The sequence below is a fragment of the Mustela nivalis genome (assembly GCF_964662115.1).
Source record: "Mustela nivalis genome assembly, chromosome: 8".
Classification (NCBI taxonomy): domain Eukaryota; kingdom Metazoa; phylum Chordata; class Mammalia; order Carnivora; family Mustelidae; genus Mustela; species Mustela nivalis.
Window position 1 is genome coordinate 31,250,228 of NC_139027.1, and position 13,589 is coordinate 31,263,816.

Sequence of the window (13,589 nt, forward strand, 5' to 3'; positions counted from 1 at the left end):
ACATGTTTCTTACAAATCTGAGTTTGGAATTTTGAACTAACCATATATAATGTCTTCTTCAGAATTAGCTAATAGTTTAACTGCACATAATTTTGCAACTTATAATGCAAATGTTCCTTTCATCCATAAGATCTTAAATTCTTTTATGTATCTAAATAACAATAATAAAACACACGTTCCTCCAAACAGCATTAATGCTTTAATATAGTAAATAACTATATTTTAAGAAATTCTACTTAATGTGTATAAAACATAACTTTTGTCTTACCATGATAAATATCCTGTAAAGAACCACCTCCACAAAACTCCATGCAAATCCAAAGTTTATCTCGCCTATAAAGAGAAAATAAGCATGTATCACATTGTCATGATTAAAATTAGGTGAGGTAACAAGTATTTTAAGGTACCCATTTATCCATTTAGTTAAAGCTTCCACTTCTCTATAGTTCACCCATCTACCCCAAGATAGTATTATAAAAGTTAAATGTTAATTAAAACGTTCATACCAAAAACTATGTAGAAAATTCATTACAGAATACACCTCAAAGCTTATCACTTTTAATAGTGCTGTCATCAACAAAACAGACAAAATGTATACTTTACCCTCACATCTAGATTCAACAAAGGTCTTTCCAAAACAATCTGTTAAAATTTATCACTGTGAGGGGCGTCTAGGTGGTTCAGTGGGTTAAAGCCTCTGCCTTTGGCTCAAGTCATGGTCCCGGGGTCCTGGGATCAAGCCCTGCATCGGGCTCTCTGCTTAGTGGAAAGCCTGCTTCCTCCTCTCTCTCGGACTGCCTACTTGTGATCTCTCTTTCTGTCAAATAAATAAATAAAATCTTAACAAAAAATTATCACTGTGTTAAGGTAGCATTTCTCTCTCACACTCAAGATAATCACAGTCACAGGAGAAATGATTAGCTAAGATTTAATAGCTTATTCCTTGTTCAATCTTCAATCTTCACTACTTCATCTCAAAATGACCAAGAAATATACTATTCTTCAGGGACAGAGATGGAATAGAAAGTCTTAGGCGCCTGGGTGGCTCAGTAGGTTAGGCGGCTGCCTTCCACTTGGGTCATGATCCCAGGGTCCTGGGATTGAGTCACGCTTCGGGCTCCTTGCTCAGCGGGAGCCTGCTTCTCTCTCTGCCTCTGCCTGCCACTCTGCCTGCTTGTGTGCTCTCTCTCTCTCTCTCTGACAAATAAATAAATGAAATCTTAAAAAAAAAAGTCTTCGAACTCAACAAGTTCAATCAAATGCAGAAGATTCTGCCTTAATATGTCTATCTCATACTGCACTCACAGTACCTAAAAGAAGAGCCAGTAAACGAATATTTCCTAAATGAATGAATGCAAAAGTGACTGAAAAATAAACATATGGATTAGATGAAGAGTCAGCGAACCACAGCCAGTGGGCCAAATCTAGCCTGCTGCCTGACTTGTACTGACCAGGAACAAGGAATGGTTTTATATTCTGAAATGGTTGGGGGGCAGAAATCAAAAGAAGAATATTTTTTAACACATGACAATTACCTGAAATTTAAATTTTAGCGTCCATATAAAGTTTTACTGAAACACAGTCTCACCCTTTTATGGCTACTTTTGTACCAAAGCAGCATAGTTGAGTAACTGTGACAGAGAAAAAAAGACAAAAACTAAAATCTTTACCATATAGTCTTATACAGAAAAGAACCCTGGATTAGATTATAATTTGATTAAATACACAATCCAGGCATGCATAAAGCTCTATGAGAACCCGGAGGTAAGAATACCTAGGAAAGTCAAGGGAAGTCACTAGGGAGGAAATATTTGAGTTGGGTCTTGAAGTTTAAATAGGAATTCATCATATAGACAGGAAGCGGTCTGAGCAGAGAATGAAAATTTGAAAACTGTGGGTAGTTTATTGAGTGGAACCCAGACTAGCTGAAGAGACAATGGCAGGAAAGGGAGCGAGGACAGGCTGGGTCACACTGTAAAACAATGCTTGGTTTGCACACTCAGTTTAGTTACCTTCATCTTGATGGTCTATACTTTGTCAATGTCTTTCAAAACACGGCATCCAGAATCAAGTATTATTCCAAGAATTGCATAAACATAAACAGTGCTGCTGTTATTGGGAGCAAATCACACATGGTGGCAGTGATGAGATTAACCAGACCTAAGAGGCCGGCCTGGATGAGTGTGATGGGGCGATGTAGCATGTAACAAGGGAACACAAGGATCCAAGCATGAAGGTCAGCAAACTACGAAAAGGGAAAAAACACACTCTAGAGGCAAAGCTGAACATCATGAAGACCAGAGGAAATCTGAAGTCATTTTAGTAACTAATATTCCCAGGTGGTCCACATACTAATGAAATCCAGGCATGACGGTATAGTTACAGTAAGAGCTGCCCAGTGGCCTGGTTTTAATAACTCTTGGAATGGATTCCGGGTGCTGGCAGATGTGTGGCCTTATCCAAAAGGATGAAGGCATTTATGTCTGGTGACTGCTACACAGGGAGAAGTCTAACTACCCTAGAAAATCTAATGATTATCTCCTTTATTAGAACACTTATATTTCTATTCACCTGGTTAAAGGCTATCTTCAGGTTCTTAGCAACTGCTCTAAAAACTGCTGGTTTGCAAGGCTGAAGTCAACTAAAACCTCTGGATCTTTATTATGTAGAAAGTAGTCAGATGATTTTCTCCAGCTCCACGTTTACCTGGTTCATTAAAAATATGCAGAGAACTTTATCCTTATTTGTTAAATTTCATTCCTTTAAAAAAAAAAAGTCTTGATTCACACACTCTGTTTCTGACATACGTCTTATTAGCTCTCCAATTGTTTTACTTAAAATACTTGAGCACAGACAGTGTGACACAAATTTCTAATTGGAAACACCCCTCTGTGCTGCTGCCTACACGCTCCAGAAGTGGTTGATTGGAAACCCCCTAAGCAGGAGTCTACCTTCCAGAGACAGCTACTACAAGGGCTTTGCTTTTAAGCTATTTTGATCTGTATGAGTGACTGTACTAATGAGTTTAAGGAATGTTAGAAATACTTTTTTCTCTGATGATATACTTGCTACTCTGTATAGACTGCTTACAGTTACCACTTGGCATCTGTCCATCTTTCCTTAAACTGAGGTGTAAAACTGGCAAGTCCACCAACCAATTAACTTCAGAATGGTGCTTCAGCTCTAATGTGATATGTGTAGATGCAAGATACCACAGCCTGTTCTCTCTCCATTAGTTGAATCCTTCCTCTAAGAACAGTGATTCTCAAACTGTGGTCTGGGGCCCCTGAAGGGAAAGAGCCTTTCAGGGGACCAGCAAGGTAAAATCATTTTCATAATAACACTAAGAAGTTATTTTCCCTTTGTATACTCCTGAGAATCCAGAGGAATTTTCCAGAAACTAGACAAAGTGATGATGATGTCATCCCTCTGACAGCTACTGCAATCTGTGTTTATGTATTCCTGCTCCAAAATTTTCTGAAGTTTTAATTTCTAATACAGTGAGTATCAATAGATATAACCCACATAAACAAAAGTTCTTTGTGGTACTCATTAATTTTTAAGAGTATAAAATAAAAGGGGTTCTAATACCAAAATGTTTGGGAACCACTGCTCTAACATATCTTCACGTCTGCTCTAAATGAATTATTTATGCAAAATACCTGTCCCTGGTGCTTAGGGAACAGATACAGAGGACTTCTTACACATCTTACAAAAACTGGGGAGATGGCTGTTTGAGGATCTGCTCAGGATAAAAATGAAATAACATGTAAATTGCTTACTGAAGGAGCCAGAATATAAATCCAATAAATGTATGCTGTTTTCTACTCCTTTTGTAATAATTCCTCCTATAGTATATTTATGGAAGTCACCTAAGTTGTTCCTGGAACTGAATGAAGGTATAAATAAACTGGCATTTTCTTCTTTAAGGAAAAACAAAACAAGAGAGATTGGACTGACTGACATGTCTTCTTACTACTAACGTCATGCTAATCACCACTTCTTTCTTTTAAGTGTCCACTAATTATCTAATTAATAATTTATCCTAGTGGGAGCTGATGACAGACATCAAGTTTAACAGTCTACTTTGTAGAAATCACCTTTTCTTTTCGTTTGCACATTGGTCACTGCTGATCACTAATATTTTGGCACCTCTCCTATTCGTCAAAAGATACTCACTGATAGTGGGTACCAATCCCATCTGTTAACTTTTTCAGTATAATAAGATATAATTTATATAAATCTAAAAGCTTAGATTCATTTAGGGTGTCTAGCTGTTCTATAATTATCTCCTCACCTATCTCATGCTTCAATCCCTTGTTAACGCTTTTCTAACCCTTTCCAATTTGAAAACAATTTTCCTCAGTGGAAAAAATGGACATAGGAAACGAGTTCTCTGCTTTCTTATGTATTTCAATATTACATCATCCTCCACTTGATGCTGCTCTATCCCCTTTTCCCATCCTGCTTTAAAATAATTTTCTGGGTGCCTGGGTGTCTCAGTCATTAAGCCTTCAGCTCAGGTCATAATCCCAGGGTCCTAGGATGGAGCTCCACATTGGGCTCTTTCTTTACTCAGTCTGCTTCTTCCTCTCCCACTCCCTCTCCTTGTGTTCCCTCTCACTGTATCTCCTCTCTCTCTTTCTCTGTCAAATAAGTAAATAAATACATAAATAAATATTTTAAAAAAGGTTAAAAAAAAACACAAAAACCCATAATTTTCTAGTCATTCTATGAAAAGACTCTCCAAACTTACAAAGGGGGAAAAAAATGAGGATTTGAAAAAATGGATACTATATATACACTCTACTTTTTAAGATGCCTAAAATACTTTCAATTTATAATATTCTATTTAGTTAAGTCTGGTATTATCAAAGACGGTTGAATATTTAGAGTCTATCAGAAAAAGAACTTCCATCTGTTCTATGAATGTCCCTCTTGTGATGACAAATCTGCATCTGCTTTTGGTCATTCACCAAGCCATCTGCCTAATAGGAAAAGGACTCAAGTCAATCGGCCCATTTTATGAAGGCCAATACACTCTAAAATCTTTGTCCCAGGATATCTGAATTTTTAAAAATCACTGAGGTAAATATTTGAGGTATCAATATAGGTATCAAATTTCCTTAGAATTCTTTTCTCTTATTCTGTCAAGCTGTCTATCTTGTAAGGAATAGAAAAATAAAGGAGAGGGAAGTTCACAATTTTAATATTCTAATTCAATGTTTACTAGAGCATATAAGAACTAACATTCTAATATTAACTAACATTCTAATATTAATTCTGTTTCGCTGAATTGACAATCTTATAATTTCTAAAACACACTTTTTAATTTTCCCATACTTTGTAGCATATCAGAGACTTAAAACTGATTAAGTATAGATTTACATAATATTTATATATTTTGCCCAAATATAACGTAATTTAAAAAGTAAAATAAAATGGGAGCAAGATCACCAAGAATACACACTCCAGAACATCTGCTAGAAACTGACCTACCAAATCACTCACCCTGAGATGGGATGGCTAGCCATGGCCCCACAATGCAGTCCCCTAATCCCTGTATTTAACTGTGGGTTATCTTGTTGAACAAAAGCATTTGACAATAGCTACTCTACCATGTTCAACAAAATAATTCAATGCCTCACCAGAACTATCAATGAACATGAGCAGGGGGAAAGCAATCGAGAATCTCAGACTCCCCGTTGAGTGTGGAACCCAACAGAGGACTCAGTCTCAAGACCCCTGTGAGATCATGACCTGAGCCAGAGTCAGATGTTCAACTGACCTACCCCGGTGCCCCTGGTGTATTTTTAAACAGACATGCAAAAACTACTGCATTCCAAAGGTAAATTCATCTATCTGTTTCCCTTTTAACAATGAGGGATAGTTCTGTATTCTGGGATACAAGGTGACCTATTTATCTATAATTATACCTAACAACCCCCAGTTCAACCTAGTAATTTCCAAAGAATGGGTAATTGGACAGCAAATCTATGTGAAGTATACTTCCCATTAAAAAAAAAAAAAATCAATGCACAGTTAAACCAGTTTTAGAAATGTCACATACTACAGTCTTCTGGAAATTAACAACGCCACTGATACGTTAAAGGCTCTAAGAAATCCTGCAGTGAGGCAGGAGGAGCTGAGAGAAGGAAAGGAGAAAAGGGTGGGGAGAGGAGACGGAAGAGAAGAAACAAAGGAAGATTGCTGATGGAGAAAGTTGGAAAGTGGAGAAAGGGGAGGAGGAAGAAGGAAATTTAAAATAAAAAGGAGTGGAGAGGAAGAAAAAATAAAACTAATTTTGTTTAGTTTACTACAAAGAGGAGAGGAAGAAGAAACTTCTCTAATTTTGTTTAGTTTACTACTTCCCCAAATTATTTATTCCATAGACCTACTTGTTTCAAACCACATATTAGCATCCCTCAGAACAAATGTTCTGGAGGAAACACCCTAGCAATACTGGTATAAGAAGGTATTTACATAAGAGAGTTAGTTCCACCATATTTTTTTGCTTAAAGCAGTGGTTCTCCACTGAGGGTGATTTTGTCCCTCAAGGAATGTTTGGCAATGTAGAAGACATTCTGGGTTGTCACAACCGGGGAGGTGCTACTGACATCCAGGAGAGGCCAGGGACATTGCTAACTATCACATACAGGGGGTCAGAAGTTGCTATTACTCCTCCTCCTACTGTACTTGAAGGAAACAAATGATGCTTGTGGCAGTATAACCAAAACCCTAAAAACAAAATAGGAACACTGGTGGAAAACTGGTGAAATCAATATGAAGTACCTTAGTTTGGCTAATAGTATTGTACCAAAGCTGATTTCCGAGTTTTGACAAATAGACCATAGTTATGTGTCAACATTAGATGTCATGACATGTCTAACATGACAACATTAGATGTCAACATTAGGGAACACTGAGAAGAACTCTCTGTACGATCTTTACAACTTTAATGTATATCTAATACACTCCAAAATTCAAAGCTTCCTTTAAAAAAAAAAAAAAAAAAGACGGTAACTGGTTATAAATTAAAGTGAACTTAATTATAATCTGTATTTCCATAGTGTGAGCATTCAAAAAAGCATTTCCATTTATTAAGATCCTGTGGTTTCTTTCCCTCTCCAGCCTCACCTCCAGCTCTAGAAAAAATTTTCTCCCAGTTTCTACGTAACTCAAGAGATAGCCGTCTCTTTCCTGGATCACTGTAACAAATGTACTTAATAAAATGAAAAATGAGCCTACTCTCAATTCCCTACACACCAGGTCCATGCTTCACAGAATATATACTCTGTGTTTAAACCTTCAGCAAGTACCCTCAATACCTACACATCCTAATTAAGGAATAAAAAGTGTCTTTTTGGTCACATCTCCATGGCCTTACCTACTGCAACTACTCCCTTTCCCTTTCAGCTCTAATATGAAACTATCAGTCGTCCCCTAAGTAACTCGTGACTTTTTTCGCACATGTATTTCCTTTCTAGAAATTACAACTTTCTACACACATACACATGCTACAATAAACACCTAATAATACTTTAACATCCAATATTTAGGAATCACATTATTCATAGAGCTTTCTCTGATTCCCTCACGTTGACAAAAGTAATTATTTGTTCATGCTTATTTCTTCTATTAGATTATGAACTCCTTAAAGGCAAGGGCTGTGTTTTATCTGTCTTTACACATCTCGAAAAACCAGTATAGCCCTTTATACATCCTGAGAAATGTAAAAACACGTTGTGAATAATGGTGGTGATTTACAAATGTTATGAGATACATCATGCTTATCCAAACTAGTGCTCTTGATTTCAAAGGTTTAAAATATCAGATCCAGGGGCACCTGCATGTTTTAGGCCATGATCTCAGGGTCCTGGGATCAAGCCCCACATTGGGCTTCCAGCTCAACGGGGAGCATGGTTTCCCCTCTCTTTCTGTCTCTCCCCCTGCTTGTATGCTCTCTGTCAAATGAACAAATCTTCAAAAAAACCAATAAAATATCTGATCCAAATGAAACTTTTTACTGTACGGTTCTGATCTATTGGCTTATCTTTTGAGGAGCATTTGTTGTTTTTCGACTACAACTTTAAGAGTTCAAACTGGAGAGAACGGTCTCAATTTTCTTAATATGGTCTGAAAGGATATGTTCGGCTAGGAATACTTAGCAGAAACCTGAAGTTAAGAGTCATCATTCACTTAAAAGAAGCAACAGTTAAGCTCTACTAGGAATAAAGAATAGGTCTATGATGATTTTAATCTGTTGTTTTATAAATACACTCAAATCTACAGAAAAAATTCACACCAAACCAGGATTATTTACTTTTGTAAACTTCAGAGAGAAGTTTTGTCTATCCAGTCTTTGTTGTACAGTATAGGTACTTAACGCTTTTAATGATATTGAGATGAGCAGCAAATGCCCTATTAAGAGTAACACTAGTGGGAAAGAAAAAAAAAAAAAGAAGAAGAATAACACTAGTGGGGACGCCTGGGTGGCTCAGGTGGTTAAGCGTCAGAGTCCTGGGATCAAGGCCCACGTAGGGCTCCTTGCTCAGTGGGGTGTCTGCTGCTCCTTCTGCCCGCTGCTCCCCCTGCTTGTGAGTGCTCACTCTCTCTCTCTCTCTCTCTCTCTCTCTCTGTCAAATAAATAAAATCTTAAAAAAAAAAAAAAAAGAATAACACTTGTTTTTCAGGAGCTCAGTTTCAGTATTTCTTTAGGAAATGAGCATAGCTACCCTATTATAAAAGAGGCTTCTAAAATGAATTATATGCTGGTCAGCTATTCAGTAAATTCAAAGGATAAGTTTGATTTTCTGAAGGGGAAATATATTAATGGTAAAACCACAGTAGCTCAATTTCCTCATTTTTTTGGTCTAAATTTGTTATAATAGGCTATAATGGCAACAAGAAGAAAGAAGGTTGCTAAGAACACTATATATTTTAGGGGGTTTGTATCAAGTTTGAAAAAACAAGCTCATTGTCTTTTGTAAAATCATTTGGTAATGAGAAGGAATCCAAGAAACCATGTCCCCTTTGAGATGAAATCTGGCATTCCCAGGCTGAGTAATATGGTATACCAAAAAGGCAGCCAACCAGGGATCTACACAGCCTGGTTTAAATCCTAGTTTAAAACCAGAGCTGGGTTTAGATCCATCCATTTTTGGATGACCTTTAAAGGCGTCACTAACCCAGCACCCCATTTTCTCATCAGTAAAAAGAGTGGGCCTAGTGATAAAACCCTTAGTTCCTTCCAGCTCTAACACCTTGCAAGTCTAATCATTAGTATTCCACACTCTAAATTTGGCTGAGCCTGAACTTTAATTAGGAAAGAATTGAAGAATCACTAAAGAAAAAAAAAAAGCTAGAGAAAGAGGATTAATTGCTGTTCTGTGTCATACTACTGTTTGCTTTCCTATCACTTTCATCAGCTATGTCAGTTACAGAATAAAATTTATTTAAACCAGCATTTCCTATGTTAGATCATACGACTCCAAACTAACACAGATAGCTCTACCGAAAAAATGATTTTAATTTTGTCATTTTACTTTGGTTTCTGGGCAATTTGCTCTGCATATGCTTAAATTTGGATTAAAAGTACCCTTTAAAAAAAATCCAGCTAGCAATACACAAAACATAAATCTGTGTACTTTCTGTATGTACATTATGCTCCAATAAAAAGTTTACTTTAAAAAGGATATTCAGAATATAGTCAGAAGACACAATTCCTGAATCTAAAAGTAAATAGAATTTTTGTTATGCATAACCTAACTGGCTCTCTTGACGCATGTCTAGAAGTAAAAGTAATGAATGTGTAAAGAGCTGCACTATTTGTCCCAAGCCCAAACCAAGATTTATCAACAAAAATAGATACAAACTCAAGAAGAATTAACTTTTTGGTGGGTAACAAGAAAAAATCTTTTGCTGCCTAACCTGTGTAGGACGACTCATGCCTAAGTAACAGTTTTAGTTTAGTGTTAGGGTTTTTTGTGGGGTTTTTTGGTGGTTAGGGTGGGGGGAGTTGGCAGTTTATTTCCAGATCTTTGGCAAGGAAGAGAAAGACTACATCAAAAGTCATGTCATTCATGAGCACAGTATTACAGAAAGAACTAGAACTCTACTCTGTCAAAAAGTTGAAATCAGATTGTAAACTAAATACTTGATATTAAACTCTCTCAAGCATCTTATTTATAAAATGGAAGTAGTATCGACCAGAGTAGTATTAATAAGTGTTGTTGAAAAGATCAAATGAGACACTAATATGATAACGCTTAAAAATGGTTAAGAAAGAGTAATAGTAATAGTAGCAAAAGTAGTAGTAATAGGGGTATTTATGGAGCATTGTATTTTAACCACTGTTCTTAACACTTTTTACATGTATTTACCCATTATCCTCATAGTTATCATGTCATGTACCTATTATTATCCTCCTTTTATAGATGAGAAAATGGAGGCTCAGAGTGGTTATGTAATTTGCTATACATCATTAGGTTAATAAATGATGGAGTCATGACTCAAGCAACTCAAACAATTTGACTTCAGTACTCAAAGGCTCTTAGCTATTGAATACGCTATTGTCTCAATGGCAAAAAGACCAAGGTTGCCATATAGACGGATGGGGCTATCCTGAAACAATACATTAAGGTTTGAATGGTCCCATAGTTCCAGCAGATTTAGACCATGTTTGAGAAATACTCTTAAATCAAAGACTTGTTTGCTCTTGGGGGAGAAAAACATTTTGTTATGCTTCTCAACTGAGGATAAGTAGGTCATTTTGTCAGGACCAGTAACAGCAAAATTGCTCTGAAGTGATGATTTTAACATACTGGCACAATCGATTATTTTTATCACAAACTTAAATGATTTTAAAAGACTGTTTTTGGGATGCCTGGGTGGGTGACTCAGTCAGCTAGGCACCCAACTGGTTTAGGTTCTGGTCATTATTTTGTGGTCAGGGGATCAAGCCCCGAGTTGGGATCAGCTCAGCACAGTCTGCTTCAGATTCTCTCTCCCTGTCTCTCCCATTCACTCTCTGTCTCTCAAATACATAAATTCTTTATAAATAAAAATGAGAGAGAGAGGGAGACGGTTTCTTTGACCTGAGATAGTAATTGCCTGTGCTGGGTCTGTCCATAAAATAAAAATTGATGCAGAAACTGTGTTAGGTTACTGTTTGAACCACTCACCATTAAAGTGGTTTTAAATTGGCTGTTATAGAACCCATTCAAAATGTATTAACAGTCATTGACCTGGGAGTAGTACCTGTCCCTATGTTAAGTGAAGTCTCCATTAAACCTACTCTTCAATCTTGATGAAGGTGGGGCAATCAAAGCTGTTCAAGAGTGGTTAGAATCAAGAAGAGCTGGTCTGGTTGGCTTTTCACAAGCTGGAAAGAAGGGAGGGCAGAAATGCCCTGTCTTTTCCATATGCTGCGCCTGCACCCCAAGAGAGAAGTGGGGTTTTTTGGCACCTGGACCATAGGACAAGGGAAGCTGCAATAAGCTACTTCTTTTTGTCTTTTACAGTATATCAGAATAAAACAGTTTTGTTTTTTTTTAAATATATAAGAACATATTTAGGGCACCTGGATGGCTCAATTGGTTAAAGCAACAGTTCAGGTCATGATCCTGGAGTCCTGGGGTCAAGTCTTGCATCGGGCTCCCTGCTCAGTTGGGAGTATGCTTCTCCCTCTGATGCTCCCCCCTCTCTCAAGTTCTCTCTCTCTCCAATGAATAAATAAAATCATTAAAAAAAAAAAAAAAAAGAAGAAGAAGAAAACATTCTTCAATCCTCCTTTTGGGAGGAACCTTAAAAACAACTAGGTCATAGCATTCAGCTCATAACTACACACAGAAGCGAATGGAAAAACAAATTTAACCTTGGGCTCATCCCCTATGGACTAAGACCTGGGGAACCTGGCGTGGTCCTACCAAACCAAAGAGGGCACCAATTCATGGTCTAAGTTAACTTTACAACCCGGGAAAGTAAGAAGTCAGTGAAATAATTAGAGTTCCTAGTCCTTTGGACAAAATGAAGGGAAGGGATGATACAGTACCCTGAGGCTAGAAGCACAAAAGAAGGAAAAAGTGTCTACTAAAATCCTAGCAGTTAGAGGTGCTCCTGACTTTCTAAATCCACTCAAGTCCAGAAATAAGGGGCTATGGAATGGCATGTTTAGATCTCTAGTCTACCACAGGAAGACTAACCATAAAAGTCAATTTTTACTCAACAGCTTCCTCACTGAAACCACAACCAGAATTCCCAAGAGTACAAGAGACAAATCACAGACTCCAATATCAGTCAGAGAATTAACATAAACAGGTCAGAAATAAAAATTTCATTCATGTGAAAATGGCCTGTTATCTTCAAAGCATGAAGAAAATTACAAAACATGCAGTTAGAGCTGATTTTATTTTGTTAAATGAATCAGGTGATGGGAAACAAACAATGTACCTGAGATAGCTTCCAAAATAAGCAACAATATTTGGGTGTTTACAGTCTTTCATCATAATAATTTCTTGCTGTACAACTGCAAAGTCTTCTCCTAGAATAAAAAACAAGCATGTTGAATATTTAGTAGGTAAGTTTCAAAATGTCAACTTGTTTCAAAACATAAATAATGTTACTGATGTTCTATTTAATTACAGTTTCAGTCTTGACAGAAGGTATAGTGATTAAAGCATAACTCTGGTCCTAGACTATCTAGATTTAAATACGAACTCTGTCCCTTACTAAGCTATGGGAGCTTGAGCAACTTATTTGACCTTTCTGTGCCAATTTCTTCCTCCGCAAAAGGGGGATAAAAAGAACTTGTTTCACAGAGCTGTTGGAGAAGTTACATGAGCTAATACATGTAAAAATGTTTAGAACAGTGTTTGATACACAGTAAGGGCTACAAAACCATTTGCTATTATTAATATTATGCATTGGACATAATCATCATATAATTCACCAGAAAACACACAAGGCTTTTTTCCTTTATTAGCAAATAAAGGAAATTTTATACAATTTAAGCACAAGGAGGTGATTGTCTTTTAAGTCAGGGCAGGGGGGCGCCTGGGTGGCTCAGTGGGTTAAGCCTCTGCCTTCGGCTCAGGTCATGATCCCAGGGGCCTGGGATCGAGTCCCGCATTGGGTTCTCTGCTCAGCAGGGAGCCTGCTTCTCCTCATCTCTCTCTCTGTCTGTCTCTCTGCCCATTTGTGATCTCTCTCTCTGTCAAATAAATAAATAAAATCTTAAAAAAAAAAAAATAAAAATAAGTCAGGGCAGGAACCTTTATCCACCAGGAGTGTTGAATACACCTCCACAGGCTCCTGAGCTGAGAGGCCTACACTCCAGCAGTACTGGATTACCAGATGGCCCACATAACAAGGCTTCTCCTGGATTCAAGGGCCTTGCTCCAACTGTACTGGGATGCAAAATGTGATTCTATTTAGCCTTGTTGGACTACTAGTAAATAATCTCTCTCCTTCTATTCCCTTCATGCCCAAATTCTTCAAAATAAGATCTCACAATCCCATAGCAGTGTCACATGCTCTGGCTCCTGAAAGAACATTGTGCTAGAGAGAAACAGAACTGCAGTGAATGCAAA

At 37.3% G+C, this 13,589-nt stretch overlaps 1 protein-coding gene across 1 annotated transcript in view; it reads right to left on the minus strand.

Moving 5' to 3' along the window:
• The window catches only part of MAP4K3 (mitogen-activated protein kinase kinase kinase kinase 3), a 137,044-nt gene that overhangs the window by 24,141 nt on the left and 99,314 nt on the right, over positions 1 to 13,589 (minus strand). Inside the window, exons 3-4 of the mRNA XM_082743252.1 lie at positions 12,451 to 12,541; positions 269 to 333 (exon numbers count right to left, since the gene is read on the minus strand). Of these exons, the coding sequence (XP_082599378.1) occupies positions 269 to 333; positions 12,451 to 12,541 (156 nt within the window). The remainder of the gene's footprint in view (positions 1 to 268; positions 334 to 12,450; positions 12,542 to 13,589) is intronic.